Source organism: Lissotriton vulgaris, unplaced genomic scaffold (assembly GCF_964263255.1).
Source record: "Lissotriton vulgaris unplaced genomic scaffold, aLisVul1.2 SCAFFOLD_261, whole genome shotgun sequence".
NCBI lineage: Eukaryota > Metazoa > Chordata > Amphibia > Caudata > Salamandridae > Lissotriton > Lissotriton vulgaris.
Genome location: NW_028252546.1, coordinates 12,574 through 36,877, shown reverse-complemented (window position 1 = coordinate 36,877; position 24,304 = coordinate 12,574). Strand labels below are relative to the sequence as shown.

The 24,304-nt window shown below is 45.1% G+C and overlaps 1 protein-coding gene across 1 annotated transcript in view; it reads left to right on the top strand.

The window, feature by feature from the left end:
* Positions 1-23,605, top strand: part of LOC147662114 (intercellular adhesion molecule 1-like) — a 176,856-nt gene extending 153,251 nt beyond the window's left edge. The window contains exon 5 of the mRNA XM_086951088.1: positions 23,265-23,605. Within this exon, the coding sequence (XP_086807214.1) occupies positions 23,265-23,605 (341 nt within the window). The remainder of the gene's footprint in view (positions 1-23,264) is intronic.
* The last annotated feature ends 699 nt before the right edge of the window (positions 23,606-24,304 follow it).

Here is a 24,304-nt window from a genome sequence, read left to right as displayed (position 1 = left end):
TGATGTGTATGGAGCATGCGCTAATAGCGAGCATAGCCAGTGGAGTACCTTGGGGGGGGGGGTGGGGGGGGGGCTGAGGGTGTTTGCGGTGTGACATCCCCTTAAAAATGTATTTTGGTGTAAATAGTTGGGTACAAGGGCTTTCAGTCGGGTATGATAAAATGTCTGTCAGACTTCACCTTGGATTTATGCCCGCACTGACAAACACACACACACACACACACACAACACACGCACTCTCTCTTCTCTCTCATCTCTGTTTTGGAGGCATTCAAAATGCTGATTAATGGTGTTACAAATGGTAAAATGGTGTGTTTAAGTGCCTCTCACTATCTGCCGCCCTTTCTTGTTCCACTTCCCCTTGAGTCCCCCTCATATCGTGCTTCTGGCTGTTTGGGGGTGTCTTTCCACCTCCATGGGAATGCACGAGGAACTATTGTGCATCTGAAATCAGCTGGCGAAAAGCACAGAAGCACCAAGGACAAGGCACGGACAAAAGCACGTGAATGAACAAGCATGCGCAGTGCAATAGGTCGCAATTTTGAGCTATTGACATTTTAAATGACAATACCTTTTATTTGTGTTTTGGTTTTTAAAACATAAATAAACGGAATTGCCATTTACAATGGCAATGGCTTAAACTCTTGCAAATGAGAGACCTATTGCAGAATTTACATTGTATTGTATTGTATTGTAATTGCATTTATATAGCGCTTACTACCCCTGACGAGGCGTCGAAGCGCTTTTTCGGCGGGTAGCACGCTACTCCGGGACCCACAGAGGATTAGTTTTGAATTAGTATAGTGAAACATGCAAGTACATTTTAAGTGGTGGATATGTTAGTCAGTTATTTGGATTTGGAATGATAGCAGAAGGATAGAGTAGGACAAAGGTTAGTATTTATTTATCGCTCGCTTGTTGACGCATGCTATTCAGGGAGCCTATAAAGGATTAGTGGTGAATTAATATGGTGAAATATGAGGTAATTTCAGTGGTGGATATTAGTGTGTTACTTGGCGTGAGAAGGATAGAGGATGGATAAAAGGGAAGAAAGATTTGCATTCATATAGCACTTGTTACCCCTGATGGGTGTTGAAGAACTTTTTTGGCGAGTAGCACGCCACTCCGGAACCCATAAAGGATTAGTGTTGAAAATTAGTATAGTATGAATATGAATTAATTTGAGTAGTAGATATGTTATTCAGTTATTTGGGCAGTATATTAGTATAGTTGAATATGGAACATGGAATTTGAGAAGTGAACATGTTAGTCTGTTAATTTTGCTAGAAAAAGGATAGTGGAGGGATAAAAGAGTGAAGGATTTTTTTTTTTTTTAAAGAGAAAAAGGGCAGCATTTCAGGCCCTAGTCCCGACCAGTCTCGAACAGGCCCAAACAGGCAATTACCCTTGACCTCTCCACCCTTAGCCTTGACGCCCGGGCTGAGACGCCCTAAGCCTGGCCTTTTTTGTAGCCCTAAGGTGACCCCTTCAGCCAATGGGAACCCTAGCCCTAACACTATCCAATCACAACACTAGCCCTAACAGCCAATGGTACAAGTAGCCCTAGTCCCTACTTCCAATAGAAAGCCTAGCCCTACTCTTAGTCCCACAACTGGTCCAAAAACCAATCACACCAGAAGCACTAAATCGCTACTTCCAATTAAAGGTCTAACCATAGCCCTAGTCCCACCCTACTCCCAACAACCAATAACATTGGAAGCCCTAGTCCCTACTTCCTATAGAAATCCGAACCCTAGCCTTAGTCCCAACCCTGCAATGATTGAATCACAGACCGAGAAACCAATCAGAACCCTCAAATACCCAGCCAATGAGGACATTAACCCTAACCCAATAGAAACACCAGATACAACGACCAATCAGTGTACACATGTGCCAACCATCAGCACACTATATAAGGTCCCAGCAACCTCAGACAAGGTTTGCTGGTCAGGGAGTTGGAAGCTGCTTGCTCCTGTTCAGAATCTCCTAGGAGACAGACAGGCTCAATCCACAACTTTGGACTTCAGCAGGTAAAGGCTTCACTAACTCGAAATCTAACAATACTGTTTGAATAAAGCTTTACTCCCCCTGCTGGCCAAAAAACGAAGTGCACAGGCCCCAGTAAATACAGTTTCAACAGCTCACAGAAGCACCCTCTGATGTAGAAAATCCCTGTTGCTGGGGGAGGGGGGGCAGGGGGGCTGGCCTCACTGGCTTGTGAACACAAAATGGTGGCTGGGGCTGCACTGTTTCAGCACACAGGCCTAAGCACAGAGCAAAGGAGAAATTTGGAGGGAAAACAGATTTGTCACCAAGGAATGAGAGGGACAAACTACAGAAATTGGACTGCAAATCCCACAATTCAACACACTAAATGAAGGCAATCATGGGCAGGGAAAACCACACATTTAAAACACAACACAGGTGATAAAATATGCAATTACAGGCAGGCTAAAACTACAATTTTTAACTGTAACAACCACAGGCATAGACAGTAAACACAGAAAGTGAAAATCGTTTTTTTAAATAACTTTTTGTCTTGGGAAGAGACAGCACTAGTCTGTCTCCTTACCACTTCCTGGACTCTGCTCAAAGCAATCTGGGGCACATGTGGGCTGCAACTCACAAGATGGAGGAGACTGATTTGGGGTTCACCCAGCAAGGCCTTCAGGGGCCTGGGCAGATGTGAGAGGAGGGCTCAGGCTTGCCTGGTAGCTGAATAGCCAATGGTCTGTTGGCCTGGGGGTGGGGTCTGGGCAGCTGCTTGCTCCTGTTCAGAATCTCCTAGGAGACAGACAGGCTCAATCCACAACTTTGGACTTCAGCAGGTAAAGGCTTCACTAACTCGAAATCTAACAATACTGTTTGAATAAAGCTTTACTCCCCCTGCTGGCCAAAAAACGAAGTGCACAGGCCCCAGTAAATACAGTTTCAACAGCTCACAGAAGCACCCTCTGATGTAGAAAATCCCTGTTGCTGGGGGAGGGGGGGCAGGGGGGCTGGCCTCACTGGCTTGTGAACACAAAATGGTGGCTGGGGCTGCACTGTTTCAGCACACAGGCCTAAGCACAGAGCAAAGGAGAAATTTGGAGGGAAAACAGATTTGTCACCAAGGAATGAGAGGGACAAACTACAGAAATTGGACTGCAAATCCCACAATTCAACACACTAAATGAAGGCAATCATGGGCAGGGAAAACCACACATTTAAAACACAACACAGGTGATAAAATATGCAATTACAGGCAGGCTAAAACTACAATTTTTAACTGTAACAACCACAGGCATAGACAGTAAACACAGAAAGTGAAAATCGTTTTTTTAAATAACTTTTTGTCTTGGGAAGAGACAGCACTAGTCTGTCTCCTTACCACTTCCTGGACTCTGCTCAAAGCAATCTGGGGCACATGTGGGCTGCAACTCACAAGATGGAGGAGACTGATTTGGGGTTCACCCAGCAAGGCCTTCAGGGGCCTGGGCAGATGTGAGAGGAGGGCTCAGGCTTGCCTGGTAGCTGAATAGCCAATGGTCTGTTGGCCTGGGGGTGGGGTCTGGGCAGCTGCTTGCTCCTGTTCAGAATCTCCTAGGAGACAGACAGGCTCAATCCACAACTTTGGACTTCAGCAGGTAAAGGCTTCACTAACTCGAAATCTAACAATACTGTTTGAATAAAGCTTTACTCCCCCTGCTGGCCAAAAAACGAAGTGCACAGGCCCCAGTAAATACAGTTTCAACAGCTCACAGAAGCACCCTCTGATGTAGAAAATCCCTGTTGCTGGGGGAGGGGGGGCAGGGGGGCTGGCCTCACTGGCTTGTGAACACAAAATGGTGGCTGGGGCTGCACTGTTTCAGCACACAGGCCTAAGCACAGAGCAAAGGAGAAATTTGGAGGGAAAACAGATTTGTCACCAAGGAATGAGAGGGACAAACTACAGAAATTGGACTGCAAATCCCACAATTCAACACACTAAATGAAGGCAATCATGGGCAGGGAAAACCACACATTTAAAACACAACACAGGTGATAAAATATGCAATTACAGGCAGGCTAAAACTACAATTTTTAACTGTAACAACCACAGGCATAGACAGTAAACACAGAAAGTGAAAATCGTTTTTTTAAATAACTTTTTGTCTTGGGAAGAGACAGCACTAGTCTGTCTCCTTACCACTTCCTGGACTCTGCTCAAAGCAATCTGGGGCACATGTGGGCTGCAACTCACAAGATGGAGGAGACTGATTTGGGGTTCACCCAGCAAGGCCTTCAGGGGCCTGGGCAGATGTGAGAGGAGGGCTCAGGCTTGCCTGGTAGCTGAATAGCCAATGGTCTGTTGGCCTGGGGGTGGGGTCTGGGCAGCTGCTTGCTCCTGTTCAGAATCTCCTAGGAGACAGACAGGCTCAATCCACAACTTTGGACTTCAGCAGGTAAAGGCTTCACTAACTCGAAATCTAACAATACTGTTTGAATAAAGCTTTACTCCCCCTGCTGGCCAAAAAACGAAGTGCACAGGCCCCAGTAAATACAGTTTCAACAGCTCACAGAAGCACCCTCTGATGTAGAAAATCCCTGTTGCTGGGGGAGGGGGGGCAGGGGGGCTGGCCTCACTGGCTTGTGAACACAAAATGGTGGCTGGGGCTGCACTGTTTCAGCACACAGGCCTAAGCACAGAGCAAAGGAGAAATTTGGAGGGAAAACAGATTTGTCACCAAGGAATGAGAGGGACAAACTACAGAAATTGGACTGCAAATCCCACAATTCAACACACTAAATGAAGGCAATCATGGGCAGGGAAAACCACACATTTAAAACACAACACAGGTGATAAAATATGCAATTACAGGCAGGCTAAAACTACAATTTTTAACTGTAACAACCACAGGCATAGACAGTAAACACAGAAAGTGAAAATCGTTTTTTTAAATAACTTTTTGTCTTGGGAAGAGACAGCACTAGTCTGTCTCCTTACCACTTCCTGGACTCTGCTCAAAGCAATCTGGGGCACATGTGGGCTGCAACTCACAAGATGGAGGAGACTGATTTGGGGTTCACCCAGCAAGGCCTTCAGGGGCCTGGGCAGATGTGAGAGGAGGGCTCAGGCTTGCCTGGTAGCTGAATAGCCAATGGTCTGTTGGCCTGGGGGTGGGGTCTGGGCAGCTGCTTGCTCCTGTTCAGAATCTCCTAGGAGACAGACAGGCTCAATCCACAACTTTGGACTTCAGCAGGTAAAGGCTTCACTAACTCGAAATCTAACAATACTGTTTGAATAAAGCTTTACTCCCCCTGCTGGCCAAAAAACGAAGTGCACAGGCCCCAGTAAATACAGTTTCAACAGCTCACAGAAGCACCCTCTGATGTAGAAAATCCCTGTTGCTGGGGGAGGGGGGGCAGGGGGGCTGGCCTCACTGGCTTGTGAACACAAAATGGTGGCTGGGGCTGCACTGTTTCAGCACACAGGCCTAAGCACAGAGCAAAGGAGAAATTTGGAGGGAAAACAGATTTGTCACCAAGGAATGAGAGGGACAAACTACAGAAATTGGACTGCAAATCCCACAATTCAACACACTAAATGAAGGCAATCACGGGCAGGGAAAACCACACATTTAAAACACAACACAGGTGATAAAATATGCAATTACAGGCAGGCTAAAACTACAATTTTTAACTGTAACAACCACAGGCATAGACAGTAAACACAGAAAGTGAAAATCGTTTTTTAAATAACTTTTTGTCTTGGGAAGAGACAGCACTAGTCTGTCTCCTTACCACTTCCTGGACTCTGCTCAAAGCAATCTGGGGCACATGTGGGCTGCAACTCACAAGATGGAGGAGACTGATTTGGGGTTCACCCAGCAAGGCCTTCAGGGGCCTGGGCAGATGTGAGAGGAGGGCTCAGGCTTGCCTGGTAGCTGAATAGCCAATGGTCTGTTGGCCTGGGGGTGGGGTCTGGGCAGCTGCTTGCTCCTGTTCAGAATCTCCTAGGAGACAGACAGGCTCAATCCACAACTTTGGACTTCAGCAGGTAAAGGCTTCACTAACTCGAAATCTAACAATACTGTTTGAATAAAGCTTTACTCCCCCTGCTGGCCAAAAAACGAAGTGCACAGGCCCCAGTAAATACAGTTTCAACAGCTCACAGAAGCACCCTCTGATGTAGAAAATCCCTGTTGCTGGGGGAGGGGGGGCAGGGGGGCTGGCCTCACTGGCTTGTGAACACAAAATGGTGGCTGTGGCTGCACTGTTTCAGCACACAGGCCTAAGCACAGAGCAAAGGAGAAATTTGGAGGGAAAACAGATTTGTCACCAAGGAATGAGAGGGACAAACTACAGAAATTGGACTGCAAATCCCACAATTCAACACACTAAATGAAGGCAATCATGGGCACACACCTATGACCTCCTTAAAGGCATTGCTGAGTTTCCCCCTGCTGTCTCCGTTGGCCACAGTAGAGCTCCCCGTTTGCTACGAGTTAAACAAGTTGGGGGTCACAACTGCGCATGAGAGACCCTCCTGCCCTCCTGCAGTAAGAGAAACTCATTAAAGAAAATAGTGCTTACAGAGTAAAGAAGACGTACCGTGTAACAACCGAAGTAAAACGGCAAGTCCTCATGGGAGGTTACAAATGAAGACAAGGTGGTACTAAGAAAGGATTAACAAGCCTAATAACGATTCAGAAGCCAACATTTATGAAGGACAATGACACAAGCCTTGACAAATATGGGCGGGGAGTAGGTGGGGCTTCATGAAAATACTCCAATACAACATGGCTCGCAGAGCAGCGCAAGCGCTGCCCAGGCTCGTCCTGAAAATGGATGCTAAAAAACAGAAAGTAACCTTTAGGACTCTGACAATTTTTCTGGGACTTTTTTTCTTTGCTCGCTCCACAGTATGTCTGGGTGCATTGGCAAATTGAATATGTTGTATTTTCCCCTCCAGGAAGGCCTCTTGTTTCTAGTCAAACACTGCCACCTAGTGTTTATGAATTAATTACTAAAATGTTAGATGCACCTATAGCAGATATGCTCGTTGTTAAAGACACGGTAAAGGAAAAGCTACTTTCGGTGTAAAATATGCCCAGGTTTTCATACATGTTATTGCACCACGTGAAAATAAAATGTAGCGAAATCACATACATTTCAGATGATATTTTAACATGAATATTTTTCTGACCATTTACAATGTATTTGTTGAAGCTTTATATAACATGAATTTGACCAGAGAGTGTTAGAGTGCTTTACAAGCAAACCAGATGAAGTTACACATTTCTTTTAAAGCACAGGGAGATTAAGGACCAGATTTACAAAGGTTTTGGGTCGGGTTGTGTTGCTTTTGTGATGCAGACACAACACACAGTCCAGCTTGGTATATGCATACTAACGTATATACAATTTGTGTAGTGTTGTAGCTAAAAGTAACATAATGCAGCACAATGTGCTGCCTTGCATTATTTTGCATGAATGGGACGTTCAATGGGTGGTGCGTGGGCTTTCCAATGCCTTTACCCATGAATTTTGAAGCAAATCCTTGTCTGCAAAGAATTGTAGACTTGAATTGGTGGCAAAATCCTGCTCCTCCCTGCGATTTTGTAATGAGGAGAAACACTTATTTCTATTTATTTCTCCTCGTTTTCCCTCTGCGCATGTGAGATGTATTCTGCAACACAAATATATAGAAATTATTTTGCCTTAAACCATAGTTTTGTGTAGCAGGAACACTTTCCTGCACAAAAACTATGCTGACCACAATACAGACACCCTTGCACTATGGCACAAGGGTGCCTGAGATGGTGCAAGGATGCTGAAAGTGTGTCAGCACAGGGAGAGTGCTTCTTTGTGAATATGGCGCTATTCTGCTCTCTCCAGTTCATGCAACACAGTGCAGTAACTTTTCTTGCTGCCCTGCGTTGCATCAACTCCTTGTAAATCCGAGCCTAAAGGATTTGTCCAGGAGTGCAGGATTTTGAGCAGAGGTGCGGATTCAAGCCTACTTACTCAGTCCTAGGGTCCTCAAGTCTGGCTGCGAGGCCGCATTTCCTGGCCATGAAACAATTCTTGCCTAGAAGATGAGACACTTTTGAACAATGCATGCCTAGAAGATGAGACACTTTTGAACAATGCATGCCTAGAAGATGAGACACTTTTAAACAATGCTTGCCTAGAAGATGAGACACTTTTAAACAATGCTTGCCTAGAAGAAGAGACAAGACAATTTTAAACAATGGGCCTAGCAGATGAGACAATTAAAAAAAATGCTTGCCTAGAAGATGAGACAATTTTAAACAATGCTTGCCTAGGAGATGAGACAGGGCAATTTTAAAACGATGCATGCCTAGAAGATGAGACCATTTTAAACAATGCTTGCCTAGATGATGTGACTATTTTCTTTCCTCTCTGCTCTCCTTGTAATGATGAGGTCCGCAGACGAATAGTGATCATAAGTATAATTTATTATCATAAGCACCAACACATACGCTCCGTGGTGCAGAGCGCACAGCCCGCTGAACCTGCCACCAGCTGTCATCTGTCAACATTCCAGAGAAGACAGCTGGTGACGTGGGCGCCGGGAGTACGGTGTCCTAGACGGGACAGATGTAATCACAACACATCCTCATCCTAGAGGGAGGGAAAGCAACCAGGGAAGGGAAGGGAAAGGGGAAGAGAGAATGTAGGAAAGAAGGAAATAAAGGAAGAAAGTAGAGAGAAGAAAAAGAGAGAGAAAAGGGTGAGATTGGGGGAAAAGAACAACCAGTAAATGAGCTGCAATATTTTTCTAAACATGTGTGGTAAAAATACATTTCAATGCTACTCACAAACATAATCTGGCAATTTTATGGGTGGTAATATTCTCCGTCCTGTTCTGCTGGTGGCTTGGTTCAAAGCACGGTTAGGAGCCTGTGGGGATGGTAACCTCCTACTTATTCTACTTGCACCTGTCCTACCCGGCTCACAGTGATTGGAAGAAGTACTGCCCAACTCAAGACTGGGAAACCCAGTGGTGTCGGATGCTTGTGGTTCTTCGGCAGTCTCTTCATCTGACCATTCAATACATGCCCTACCTAAACCTTGTGTCTGTTCTTGGACCACGTTCTCAGGTCTCTCTGTTTTGTTTTTGCACTGTGACAGGGCAGAGAAATGCCACACTTTGCCATCGCTGAGCAAGGCTGAATTGCAATACACCTCCTGTACTACTTGTGGCTCTGTGTATCTATTGTTGCCCTTGCCAACATGTCCACTTCTCTTCACCCTCACAGTGCCCCCCACATCCAGAGTTACTGGTCTGCAACCATGTTTTTCATCATACCTTTCCTTGTAGTTCGCTTGTGCCAACTTCAATTCCTCCTCAACCTGCTCTGTAGACCATATAACTCTTTTAGCTGCCTCGGCCCATCCTACATTATCTTTACACAAAGGTGCCCTGCCCCGCATAAGTTCAAATGGACTGTGGCCAGTCGTAATACATGGTGCGATACGATACGCCCACACCGTTTTACACACTTCCTGCCTCCATCTCTTGTTGTTGTTTTTGGCCAACTGAATAATCCCTTTTATGACTCTGTTGAACCTCTCCACCGCTCCATTGCCAGAGGGGTGGTACACTGATGTAGTTTTGTGACTCACTTTGTTTCTCAGAATATAATTTTTATAGGTGTCAGAGGTGAACTGTGGGCCATTGTCACTGACTATGGTTTTGGGAAGACCTTCCAGCGTGAAAACCTTGTCAAGAAATTTCACCACATTGACCGCATCAGGTTGTGTCAAGAACTTTACTTCTGGCCATTTGGAGAAGTGATCAATGAGAACAACCATGTACACTTGTTCCCCATTGTCCACTACCGGTCCCATGATGTCTATCCCTACTCTCTCCCACGGCATGGATGGGCAGGGTATGGGTTGCAATGGTGGTCTAAAGGTCACTTGAGTTTTATCAGAGTTTAGACATGAGGAGCAGTCCCTGACGACCCTTTCGACTTCCAAGCTCACCCCTGGCCACCAGTAACTGTTCTTAACTCTGTTCTTAGTTTTAGCTATTCCCAAATGCCCCTCGTGGCAAATGTCCAGCATCCTTCTCCTTAGCGTGGTGGGTGGTACAACTTTTCCTCCCCTTAGCAACAACCCATCTTCATGAGATAGTTAATGTTTCACCTCCCAGAAGGGCTTTAGTCTCTCTGTTAAGGTACTCTTTGAGCCCCAACCTTTTTTTACCATTTCAATTACTTCACACATGTCTTGGCCTTGTCTTGTTCTACATTCCATTCCTCGAGTGAAATCCCCTCCAACTCTTCTCTCACACTGGCGACACTCTCTTCTTTACTTTCATCACACCTTTCACGTTCTGGCAATGGCATACGACTTAAAAAGTCCGCCACAACATTCTTTACCCCAGGTACACACCCAACAACATAATTGTATTCCAGCACTCTCATGGACAAACGCGCCAGCTTTGGTGACGCATTGTACAACCCTTTAGTAGTGAGTACCTTTGTCAAAGGTTTGTGGTCGCTGCGAAGAATAACCCTGCCACCCCAGAAAAACTGCCTAAAGTGCTCTAGTGCCCATATGCACGCCAGTGCCTCACGTTCAATGACCGAACATTTCTCCTCACTCGGGGTCAAGGAGCATGAGGCAAAGGCAATGGTACACTCCTTTCCATTGACATCTCTCTGGGATAGTACTGCACCCAATCCTTTGCAACTAGCGTCTGTTGTTATTACATTCTGAAGCATAGGGTCAAAACCTTGTAATGGAACGGTTGAGCATAGTTCCTTCTTCAACGCTACGAAAGTACCGTGGCACTCATCATCCCATATAAACTTGTCCTTTTCCTTTAACAATTGCCTCAGTGGGTAAGTCTTATGTGAGAAGTTCTTTATGAACTTCGCATAGAATTCAATTAATCCTAGGAAGGAACTTAGTTCCTCCCTGTTTTTTGGCTCAGGTGCATCGTTGATGGCTGCCAACAGCTCCTTCTTGGGACAAATACCTTCTCCTAATAGCTCATGCCCCAGGTAATTCACCTTGCGACATGCAACCCTGCAGTTTTTGTGCTCCGCCGTCAAGCCCTTCGCTGCCAGAGTTTCCAAAACTTGTTGGACCTTATCGTCGTGCTCTTGTCAGGTTTTCCCCATGACGAGGATATCGTCCTGAAACGTTAGCAAGCCCGGAATGTCAGCGAAGATGTTCTGCATTAATCTCTGGAACATCGCGGCAGCTGATGCCAAACCAAAAGGGACTTTGTTGAAGTGATAGCATCCAAATGGTGTCACAAATGTGGTGAGATTCTTACTCTCTCTGTGGAGAGGTACCTGGTGATAGGCGGTCTTCAAATCTATTGTCGAGAACCACTTCACGCCCTTGGTTTTGGCTAGCATCTCGTTGATTCTCGGCAAGGGATACTGTTCCACCACTATGCTCCTATTAAGATCGCGCAGGTCGATGCACAATCTCAAACTGCCACTGGCCCGTTTTGCCACGACTAAAGGTGCCACCCATTCCGATGCTTCCACTCGTTCTATGACACCTTCCATGAGCAGTTTGTGAAGTTGTTCCTTCACCTCTTCCTTCACAGAAAACGGTAAATTGCGTACTTTGTGCATAACTGGTACAGCATCCTTCTTGAGTACAATTTTGCGCGTATATCCCTTGAGTGCCACTATCTTCTCATTGTAGACACCTGGGAATTTTTCCAACAAGGCTTTACTGTAACTCTCACTATCATCCACTACCAGTACATGGTCTGCTTTGCTGGGATCAAGTTTTATTCCCAGATCTCCTTGGTCCATCCAGCCCAAAACAGACGGTCCTACTGCTGACACATAGAGCTTGCAAACCGACTCTCTTCCTTTGAAAGCAAATTTCAACTTCCTAAATCCACAGACTTCGATAGGGTCATTATAGAATGTCTTTATTTTTATGTCTGCTTTTTCTAGATGTTTTCCTAAATGCGGTGCAAACCTTTCCTTCCACACCTCATTATTTACTATCGTGTACGGAGACCCAGAGTCCGCTACAATGCTGATCTCAATTCCTCCTATTGTCATCTCAAATACTGGCTTCCTGGTTCTTGACTTCTTTTCATTTCCTACGCACTGAACACATTCATCTTCGATATTTAGTATGAACAGATTTTCCTCTTTGTCCTCAGTTGAGTCTCGATTATTACTTTTTTCACATTCCACCATTTTTATTTTGCCTGCACCCAGTCTATAGCATACTTTTTGGAAGTGTCCGACAAGGCCACAATTCATGCACTTTGCACCTCGTGCTGGGCTTCTTCTGTCAGCTGCCATGTGATTTGTGCTCCCACATCTGTAACAGCGCCGTCTGTCACTGTATTGTGTTCTTCCTTGCACCGGTTTGTAGCTTTTGTAGGTCTGGCCTGTCTTGCTGTTTTTTTTAACATTAGTCACTTTATTTACTGTTCCTCCTTCCTTCTTCTCACTGTTTTCTGCAATAGCCGCTTTTGCACACCTTCCTGTTAGTTCCGCCTTCTTTGCAATGTCTATTATATTCTGTAGGGGGTATTCACCCTTTGCCCACAAGTTATCCTGGATGTTGCTGTTTTAACCCTGCGTTACAATTTAATCCCTAATGAACTCATTGTGCAAGTCCCCAAAGCGGCAGTTTATCGCCAAATTTTTCAATGCTGAGATATAGTCATCATTTGACTCTTTAGGTCTCGCGACCTATCGATGTGCGAAGCGCATCGAGCGGAGCGAGAATTCATGTGGCGAAAACATCTTCAAACCAAAGGGCTTTCAGCCCCGCGGTTTTCATGAAGTTCACGTGAACATGCACGCGCATCGCATGCAAGCCCAGCCTCTCCCACCCCCATCCGGCATCAGGCTTCTCCTCCCCTAGCAGCACTCCTCCCACACCAGCAACTCCCCCCTCCCACACCAGCACCTCCCCTCTCTCTCCACGCAATCACAGCCTCCCCCTCCCACACCAGCACCTCCCCCCTCCCACACCAGCACCTCCCCTCTCTCTCCACGCAATCACAGCCTTGCCGCACTGCCGAGCCTGTCCCAACAACACAACCCAGCTCCGTCACATGGCTTCTGCTTTGCTCACTTTCGCTCTCCTCAACCCTTCCACTCTTGTTTATATTTTACTCGGCCTCAGCACGTTGTGCAGGCCTGTTTCGGTACTTGGTCGTCTTTCAGGGTGGTGCTCTTTATAACATGCTCATATCTGCTCATCATGGCCGATGTTATCGATCCAAACTGCTAAATCATGTGGACCATGTGATGTGGTAAGTTTGAGTGCGCTGTATCTAAATATTCAGGCACCTCGTCATTCCTTACACGTTTGTATCTTCCTGTATTATTTTTTTTATCTCAGAAGCGTGTTTTGATTCTGTTGCATGTGTTACAGAATGTCAGCACCGCCTTGAGCCAGTGCAACAAAAGCACTCTTTCATTATTCCTCCACAGTGTTGGCCGTTTCCTGTTAAGCTTGATCTGTTTCATATCTGCATCCGTAGTGATTTCTGGTGTGTGTGCTCACTTTACAGTCAGTTCCACCAAGCTCTGACCTTAATGCAAGATCGTACAGTCATGTTCATTAAGCAGCATCCCCTTCTCACCTACCATTTTCAGAGGGGGTGTTAATCCCTTCTGTAATTCTACCCTGGTCTGTTTTTGTTACAACATTCAATTTTGCGATTGAATTATTGACGTCTTCCCCCAGGCATCGCATGCAAGCCCAGCCTCTCGCATTCCCAGGCTCTCCCACCCCCATCCGGCATCAGGCACTCCTCCCACACCTCACGGACATCTGTTCACTTCTCCTCCCCCTCCCCAGCCAGCTTCCCCCAGGCCCCTGCTGCTTCACACTCTCATTGCCATTGGCCCCCTCCCATGCCCGCCGTGTTGGATTTCTCCTCCCCCCTCCCCTTCTCTGCCTTGTTTTTTAATGTCTTACTCTCCTCTGTCCTGCCAAACCTATTTCCTTTTTTCCCCTCATCCTCTTCAGTCCCCTTCTGCCCTCTATCAAGCCGACTCCCGCATTCACTCCTCTCCTCTCTCGCCCTCAACTTACCCAGTATTCTCACCCCCTCCACTCCATGCTCCCCTCGGCCCACCTCACGCCTCTTCCTGGTGACTGCTCTCTGCTGCTTGCCCTCAGCTTCCAGAATCTCCCTCCTCTCTCGTGGTTCCTGGAAACGCTTCATAGACTGGACTGGCATCCCGGCAAATCCCGACAGCCAGATTCACCACGTGCCGGGGTCGAGCAGATTAAAAAATCACTGCACTGTGCCTGGATATCTTTTAAAGGGTCTTAAAGCGCTGTCGGGCACGCTCAATGCTGCAGACAACCAGTTTGTTCATCTTTACAGATTTCATTCGTGTGGTATTAATATTAACATTCGTGTGGTCTTTCTCTATGCGCCTGAAGACTAATATTTATCAGACACTAAACCTTTCATCTGATGTCAAATGGATACCACGCTTTTTAATGTATATCCTTAATTTCCATTAGCCTTTTTTATTTTTTTCCCTTCATTTCTCCCTCCGTTTTTTTTTTATTATACGCCACTCACACATGCAACGCCACTCACACATGCAACGCCACTCACACATCCAACGCCACTCACACATCCAACGCCACTCACACATGCAACGCCACTCACACATGCAACGCCACTCACACATGCAACGCCACTCACACATGCAACGCCACTCACACATGCAACGCCACTCACACATGCAACGCCACTCAACCATGCAACGCCACTCAACCATGCAACGCCACTCAACCATGCAACGCCACTCAACCACGCAACGCCACTCAACCACACAACGCCACTCAACCACACAACGCCACTGAACAACCCAACGCCACTCAACCATGCAACGCCACTCAACCACGCAACGCCACTCAACAACGCAACGCCACTCAACAACGCAACGCCACACACACATGCAACGCCACTCGCACATGTAACGCCAGTCACACATGCAATGCCACTCACGCATGCAACGCCACTCACACATGCAACGCCACTCCACCATGCAACGCCACTCAACCATTTAACGCCACTCAACAACCCAACGCAACTCAACAACCCAACGCCACTCAACCACACAACGCCACTGAACCACGCAACACCACTCAACCACGCAACGCCACTCAACCACGCAACGCCACTCTAACACGCAACACCACTCTAACACGCAACGCCAGTCAACCATGCAATGCCACTCTAACACGCAACACCACTCTAACACGCAACACCACTCTAACACGCAACAACACTCTAACACGCAACGCCACTCTAACACGCAACACCACTCTAACACGCAATGCCACTCAACCACGCAACGCAAATCACACATGCAACGCCACTCACACATGCAACAACACTCACACATGCAACGCCACTCACACATGCAACGACACTCACACATGCAACGACACTCAACAACGCAACGCCAGTCAACCACGCAACGCCACTCAACTACGCAACGCCACTCAACCACGCAACGCCACTCACCCACGCAACGCCACTCACCCACGCAACGCCACTCACACATGCAACGCCACTCACACATGCAATGCCACTCACACATGCAACGCCACTCGCACACGCACGCAACACACACATGCAACGCCACTCACACATGACACGGAACTCACACATGCAACAACAATAACAAATGCTACGCCACTCACACACGCAACGCCACTCACACAGGCAACGCCACACACACAGGCAACGCCACTCACACACGCAACGCCAATCACACACGCAACGCCAATCACACATGCAACGCCAATTACACATGCAACGCCACTCACACACGCTACACCACTCACGTTCCCAATAGGTATCGCAGTAGGAAAGTTGGAGCCATTACTATTGCAAATAACAATGCCTTTTATTTTTTTATCATTTTTAAAACATAAAGGGCTTTGTCATTTACAAAACCAATAGCTCCAACTTTCCTAATGCGAGACCTATTGGCAACGCCAGTGCTTGTTTACCTTGTTTTCTATGGAAAAACTTGTACCTGTCCACACCCACGCACACAGTTGGCTTGTAGTAGGTGTTTAGGTCATCTATAGCATTCTCAAACACATCCTTTTCGCCTTCACCTCTTGTCTTTTTGTTAATGCTTTTGTACACCTTAATTCCCCCTGCTCCAAGACTATGTAACAGTATTTTGTACTTTTTTTTTTGCCTTAAATTCATCATCATCCTCAAAGTTTGAAATTTAGTTTAAGAAATACTCCCTCCATTCCTCCCATTTCACTTCTGGTTCTCCTTTTCCTGGGAGGAACGCCTGAGGTGGTGTTAGGTTCCATAAATATCCTGAAGCCATGTGTCTTCTCTTTTATTTTAGTCCTTAGTACACACTGGCTGTATTTTCCTTCACTTCCTCATGTCAATATATTTTTGTCCTGCTGTAGGCAGTGTTGCGCTGTTAATTTACTCTTTCTCACATTAAGCTTTGTGTCTTGTATGATAAATCCCCGTGTATGCTTTCCTCTTATTTTTTTTTTTTTTTTACTTTGTGTGGATGTTATCTATATAAACACACTTTGTCAATCCACAGCGTGAATGTACTTATTTTTTTTAACAGGACCCTGTTGCACAAATAATTCCTTTTTTTTCCTCTTAATTTTACATATCGTTCGTTTGCCGGCAAAGCGCTTGTTTGGCCTTCAAAATGGCCGCCTGCGCGTGACGTAGACGCGCTTATTCTGTCAGCTGTGGAGCGCTACCTCAGAGACTCGCGCGCAGCTGTCAGTTGACAGTTTTACGATGATATAACACGGCAGTTGGTGAAGCCGCCACGAACGCCTCTCCTCAGATTCACTTTGCACAATGATACTGCTTTTTTCCCCACTCACAAAATGTTTTAGATATCACTTATTTTCCATTTTACACACTCTTCTTTGTTCCCCAGGATTTTCCTCTCACAGAGTTTTTTCTTTTCACTCCTTAATATTAAGATATTCACTCACCAGGAATTTTTGCTGGATTTTCTTCGTTAAAATTTCTTCTTCTTTCTTTTTGTGTATCTTTTCAATTTCTTTCACTTCAGCTACTCTGATATGAAGTCCATTTACATTTTCACTTCTCACGCTGTTCAATGTGGGTCCAAGTGTTGGTGCCTCGTTGCCAACTTTGTAATGATGAGGTCCGCAGACGAATAGTTATCATAAGTATAATTTATTATCATAAGCACCAACACATACGCTCTGTGGTGCGAGGCGCACAGCCTGCTGAGCCTGCCACCAGCTGTCATCTGTCAACATTCCAGAGGAGACAACTGGCGACGTGGGCGCCGGGAGTACGGTGTCCTAGAAGGGGCAAATGTAATCACATCGCTCCTCCTTCCATTTCACCCAACCGTTTCTTGGTGTAACTCGCTTTAGTCCTGTCAATACTAATGACTTTGAGGTTTATTGTAGCTAAATATTTTTGTCTAACTTTTTGTAGCAGTGTTTCCTCATACTCATAATTCTTTGTTTAAATTAACATAGTTTAAAAAACTTTTAAAAAAGGTGTACCTCCTTTGCATGTTGTGTGGTTTAGGCATCACCAGTAAACAGCACAAAATCCTATGTAATCTGTCCATGGCACAAAGAGACCACGTATAGAGAACATGTTCTAGGGCATGTGTGATGCTACAAAAGTGGTTTGAGCTGAGACAAACCTACATACCTTTTAACACCACCTCATCTACCACCAAGGTGCTCTGAGGTGGCTAGAGTTTAGGGCGGGCATGGGGAGCCAAAAGCAGCCCTTCCAAAAATGCTCAAACCCGCCCGCTCCTTGCATCTCTTCACACAGCCGTGGCCGTGCAGGTAAGAAGGGTGGGGCCAGGGATTGCCAGAGACGACGCAGAGGGAAAATTAAATAAATAATTAATTTTCTCTCATGGTTGTCCCTCCATATCCCCCCAACCCGGCCCCATCGCTCTTACCTGCACGGGCCGTGGCTGTGTTCACGCAATATCTCTCTTTTTCCATGCATACATTCGCTCATTCCCTTCTTTCCCTCTCTATTCTCCCTATCTGATTGCTTTCTGTCTACTTTCCTCCTCCCTCCCTCCCTCCCCCTCTTTCTCTGTCTTGAATCCTTCCTATGCCTGCGGCAATTAACCTGGTGAGCTGAGAAAGTGAGAGGCGCTTCCGGAGTGCTTCCCTGCTCCACAAAGTGGTCTCCAGAGGCTGCTTTATGCGATCCCCAAAGTAAAGTAAAAATTGCAAGACACTCTGATGTTGGCATTCTACTGCAGGGCGTTGGTATTCTGATGAAAGTCAGATTCAGAAAAGTAGGCATAGCGAATATAGATTAATTAAATGTTAACTTGAAGAATGGCCAATTATAAAGAATAAATTAGAGAAAATTTATATTTTACTGTGTTAGTCTTGAATCCCCGGATCAGAAGGGATCGAAAAAAGCTTGGAAATTGCTTCCAGGAAACAAGAATAGGGGGTAAGTGATGAGAGCGAGATAGAGGACCAAAGACAATAATGAAGGGATAAAGGGGAGATTAGAGGAAGGGAGTGCAAAAGAGAAGGAAAGGAAGATTAAGGGCACAAGGGAGTATAGGTTTGACAAAACGCGAAACACAAAGAATAAGTGTTCATAAATGTCTGGAAGTGTAAAACAAGAGAGCAAGACTGGCCAATAGAATATGTGAGGAAATGGCTGGGGAAATGAGGGTAAAAGGGAAAGAGGGCAGAAGTTCTCCATTCTGTAAAACAATAGCGAATATAAAATAAAACAATACCAGCAGGGTATCTTTGAGATCGTAGCATAACCATGGGCAGATCAAACAATTCTGACCTGACCAATGAAAGCATTTTTTTTCTACTTGAATTTGGAATGCCACCTTGTCAGTGTAGGAATTGGTGAGGCTGGCATTTGTCTGCATGATATAAGATGTTTCAGCAGCTATAGCGATATTAAAGAGCCTTCTTCAGGATATAAGCCATCAGAGAAATGTATGTACTTTGAATGAGACCATCAGGGGAACAGATGCATATAATAAATTAGGAGATCCCTCCTAACATCTGTAAACGTGGTTTCTGCTCCTCGTGTGAAGAAGTCAAGGGAAACAACTCTGGTAAAATTAACTCTTGGTTTCTATGAAACAAGGAGTTCATTTTTGGGGTAAAAGGAGTCAACAGTCTAAATACTACACTGTCCTGGAAAATTTTACAGTATGGGTGTGTAGAAGAAAGGATCCAAAGTTCACCAACCTCCTCGATAATGTAATGGCAAATAAAAAGAACACTTTTAAAGGTAAATATCTCAAATCAACCTCATCGAGAGGTTCAAAGGGAGGTCCAACTCAAACTTCTAAAACTAGTTCTAAATCCTATGTTGGAAATTGCTTATGGAGAGCAAGATTGATGTTAGAGAGACCCTTAAGCACTAGATCTTCCTTATCTTTTAAATTTCCCCAGCTTCTGAAGTCTTTAATGGTAGCCCATCAAATACTCAATAAGGATACCGTCAGGCCTGTAGTTGCTCAATCTTTCGAAACTTCTAGACCCTGATCCATTGTTAGACCCATAGTTGTTCCATCTCCCAAAATGTTATAACCTGAACAATACTAGCCTTTGTTCAGCTTAACATCTTTTTCCTAAACCAGACTGAGATGGACCTACAATGCTTATTTCAGAAACCTTGCGTTGTTCACTGCAGCAAAAAGCTCAACTGCAAGCAACCTCAATCTCTTGACTAGTTGATTGTAAATTCGGGATGTTGAGAAAAGAGGTCTGATAAAGGGATCACCTGACTCAGGTTGTCTGCTACAGAGTTCTTGACCCCTCTCTGCATATGAATCACCACCAAAGATTTCAAAGTTGTCTGAACTCAGTTGAACAGACTATCTGAGACCATTTCCAAAGGGTGATATCTTGTTCCCCCCATCTGTTGATAAATGCTTTGGCTATGATATTGTCCATCTATATCAGAAGATTTCTTCCCTAGACCAAACTGGGCAATTTCTTTAAGACCTGTCTATGCCCTCTAGATCCCTCCAATTAGAAGAATTCGGACTTTGAGCTAGGGACAGCAGCCCTGGTTTTGTCTGGTACTTAGCCAGGCTTTCCAAACTGGCAGACTTGCATCTGTAGTGATACTCACTACCAGATTCGGATATAAAATAAGTCCCTTCTTTATATTCTCATTGTTCAGTGACCAAGAAAGTTCCTCTTTCATCAGTTGAGTAATTCGTACTCTCTTGTTCAGATCAAGAGTGATCAGAGACTAATTTTTTCAGCAATAACCTCATCAACCAGTGCAGATGGAATCTGGCCCAGGGGAGCAGAAAGATTGTGGCGGATAGGTCTCCCTGGACCTGCATAAAAGATGGTAGTTTATGTGCCTTTTGAGCCATAAGATACTTTATCTGAGGCTTGATCTTCAAGATGAGATTCTTTGGAATAAAAACAATGGCCAGAGCTGTTTGAAACATTGCTCTGATGAAACACAGATCTTCTGTAGGTAACACACTTGATTTATTCCAGTTGGCTAAAAAGCTGTGGTTTTGCAAGACAGAGAGAAGTCTTTCTGTATGAAGCAATATCTGTTCCTCTGGCATGCCCTGGACCAACCAATCATCCCAATACGGATCAACGTGGATTCCATCCTTGTGAAGAAGAAAACCTGGAGGGGCTACATTTTCATAATAACTCTTGGGGATGATTTTGAAGGGTAGAACCCTGAACTGAAAATTTCAGTTTTCAAAGACGAATGTCCGAAATTTTTGATCAGACTCTCTGATGGGGATGTTCAGATAGGGGTCTTGCAGATCTACTGAACTCAGAATATCTTCTTTGTTGACCATAGGAATTACAGCCTACAAAGTTACCAACCAAAAATGGGTAGTTTTGACTCAGGTATTTGCCCATTTCAAGTATAGTACTGGTCTAAAGACCCTGAAAACTGCTACAAACTAACCTATTGGGCACCTCTGCACCCTACCCAGAAAGGTAACCGGCACAGCTCTTCGTGGCCTCAATCTGATTGTGGAGCCGCACACCACCTTTCACCTGTACACGCAGCCTCTGCCACCCATGAGCCAGCCGAACAACATCTCTGCCACATAGGAAGGTGCTCTTAGCTGCCACCACCATTCAGCAACAAACTGCATATTCACTAGTGTTCCTTCATCACCATCCTGCCCCACAGAGATGTCCAGTCCGAAAAATATTGCCCAAACCTCTCTGGCAAGACTTCACATAAACTTCCAGTTCTGAGTTATATCAGCAAGGGTCTGTCACCACTGTCAGGTAGGGTGATCAAAAGAGAAAACAAACAGGAGGCGTGGTGGAAGAGAGGAGATTGTATACGTTTAATTGGAAGGAGTGGGGTTCTGTTGATGTAGAACTGCCTAATATTGTTAGGAATTGAAGCGAGGTAGTGAGGAGGAGGTAAGTGATCCATAACCAGAATTATATTTCATTATTTTGCGTATGTTTCAACTTGAGATGTTTTATGCACTTTGAACACACAAGTGTTTGTGTTTTTGGTCTAGAGTTAAGAAAAAAATGGATGCACCTTTTATGTATGGCTCCATTGTTGAAACAGTGATTTTATTTCCTGATTGAAGCATTACTGAACTGATTAATTCCTCCAGATCATACACTGTAATCAGAGCTATATGGGTGCAGGGCCTCTCAGGGGCGAGTTTCTCATGGATTTGAGTTTAGACTATTATTTATTTATTTTTGAAATTTGTAAAGCGCAAACAAATGCCCTTGGGCGTCTCGCTTAGAACTGCGACCATTACAATGAGCAGTTTCCTCTCATCTTGGGACAGCCGACCCATGGTTCCTCTTCTATTTTGCTTAGACTCTGCTTTGGGGATAGGTGGCGGGTGGTGATAGGCAGTACCACATTGGGGCTATATCGCCACTATTTTGCATGCATTATATCGCATGACAATAGTTTAGAATTCGCTACATCGACCCAACCACTAAATTGCAGGGTAAGTATAATCGGTGAACATAACAGTTAATAGGGTTAGGTAAAGGACATTATGTTAAAAATAGTAATCACATACTCATTATGACAATGTATTTGTAAGCAATGCATTTAATGCAATATTATTGCATATTAATATCCTTCACCTTGCTATATTGTCAAAGAAATAAACATACAACCTGGGTATGAGATCAGCCCTAGCATCTTAGGACACGTATAGGGGTGGGTGGATCTCGTGGAATTTGACTCCACAGAATTCTGCAGAGTTACAAAAATCTTCAGGAGATTCCGCTGGGTTCCGCCAATGGGCGGAAATAAGCATGTTGCACTGCTCATGCTGACATTTAGCGGCTGGTGCACGTTCTGTGGTGAAAAATCAGCTCAAACAGCAGCACGTGGTGCACCAGAGAGCACAGCTACTCAAGTTCAATTTGCTGGCACTTGAGTAGATTTTCTACTTGAGCAACAGCCTTCTTACTGCAAACGGTTGTGACCTTCCAGATTGGAAAAATCTCGCGGATGTCCTCCTAGAGACAGAAAATCTTGCTAGGGAATGCCAAATCTCGCTCACTCTTACCAACTTACCTTTTTGGTGCATGCAAAAGAAAACATTCTGACATACACCGATTAATGGAATTTAGTTAGAACTCCTCATTACACAAATAACGCAGAGTCTGCAAAACTCTGCCAATTCCACAGCAGAACTGAATATTTCGCCCCCCCCCCCATTAGACACGGCTCACTCTTCCTGCTCACGGTCGTCCCCCTACTATCATGCACTAGGCGCAGGCAGGAGGGAACCAGTGATGGATGATCGATGGGGGAGAAAACTGAGTGTAACATGCTGGTCAGATTTTAATTAGAGGGCGCGACAAGCATTATTATTTGGCTTATTCTATTTAAAGTCACCCCCTTTCGGATCAGTCCTGCATATTACATTCAATAAAATGCTTTGCAGAGAAAGAGTAATTTGGAGTGTCATGACAGGAAAATATATACTCTTAATTTGAATGAAATTTAGTGTAAAATGTTGGCTTAACTCTACAACAAATGAGTGCCCCATTAAAAATGTGTGTAAACAGATATTGTTTTTCATTAACACTGGCAATAGTCATACACTAACTCATAGAGTAGATGATAAATTGTTTTGCTGGTTTGATAACTGGTGTACTTTGGAACATGCAGGGAGAGTGAAATTAATTATCACACCTGCAGAAATCATAATGTGGGATTGATGCCAGTCTTCCATTCTCTCATACTTCTCTGCTTACTCAATTTTATACTGCAATGTGTTTTTCGTTGTCTGCCACAGGTTTACCGGAAGACCCCAAAATTGACATCCCAGGTGTCATCGAAAAAGGGTCGAATGTCACCATCAAGTGTAAAGTGGCCAATGCTTTCCCCATTGAGGAGACACAGATAGAGCTGATACTGAAAGACGAGGAGCTGACTAACACGACGGAACTCAGGAATGGTGATGTTAAAAGTGCAGAAGCAGTGGTGCTGGCTGCTGAACCGGGGAATTATTCACTGGAGTGCGTAGCGAGTGTTGGTGATATTGTCAAAACAGTAAAGAAAGAACTCCTCATCTTCAGTAAGTACACCTGGACCACTGTGTTCGAGGGAACTATGAACATGGGCACTGAGCTATAATGCCCTAAAGCTGAGGCTTTTGATTTCTTTTTGTAAAACTCTTCGCTAACTGAGAGTAGATAATGACAAGAGCTCAAACTTCAGTCCAAAAATAAGGGTAAAGGCAACCAGATCACAAGATGATAGGGGAACGAAGTCCAGCCAGGGCCATGGGTACCAGGAAACCCAAGGGTAGCAGTGTACTTTATAAATAAAGTATATCATAACATCAACAGCCCTCCTCACCTATTTACTCAGCAGTTCTTCGCAATTAATATTAGAGGTGGTTGAGCAATGCAGAGTATGAACTAAATCTATTTATCTAAACAGCAACCTTATACTTAGTAGATGTATAGCCCGTAAGGAAATGATGAAGACCATCACCCAGCGGCTGTGCCCCTTCCATCTCATAAGTGTTCTACCCATCTTATTCCGGGCTAGCATGGATTCAAAACACTTTAATCTGCAGCTCTAACAACTGTTTGCAGAAACCCTCTGTAGCTTCCTGGCAAAACTACACTCATGATGGAAAGCGCCAGCATCCATAGGTGGAAACGAGAGTTAGTGAAATGGGCAAGGTGCGAGGGCAGAATCTTGCTCAAAAATGCGAGAAAGGGCCTGGGCAGGGTGGAGAGGGCTCAGGCGTGGGAGGTGCTGATGGAAGAAATGAGGAATGATGACCCTGGGTCTGAAGGCAGCACCCCTGAGGGACCATTGCGA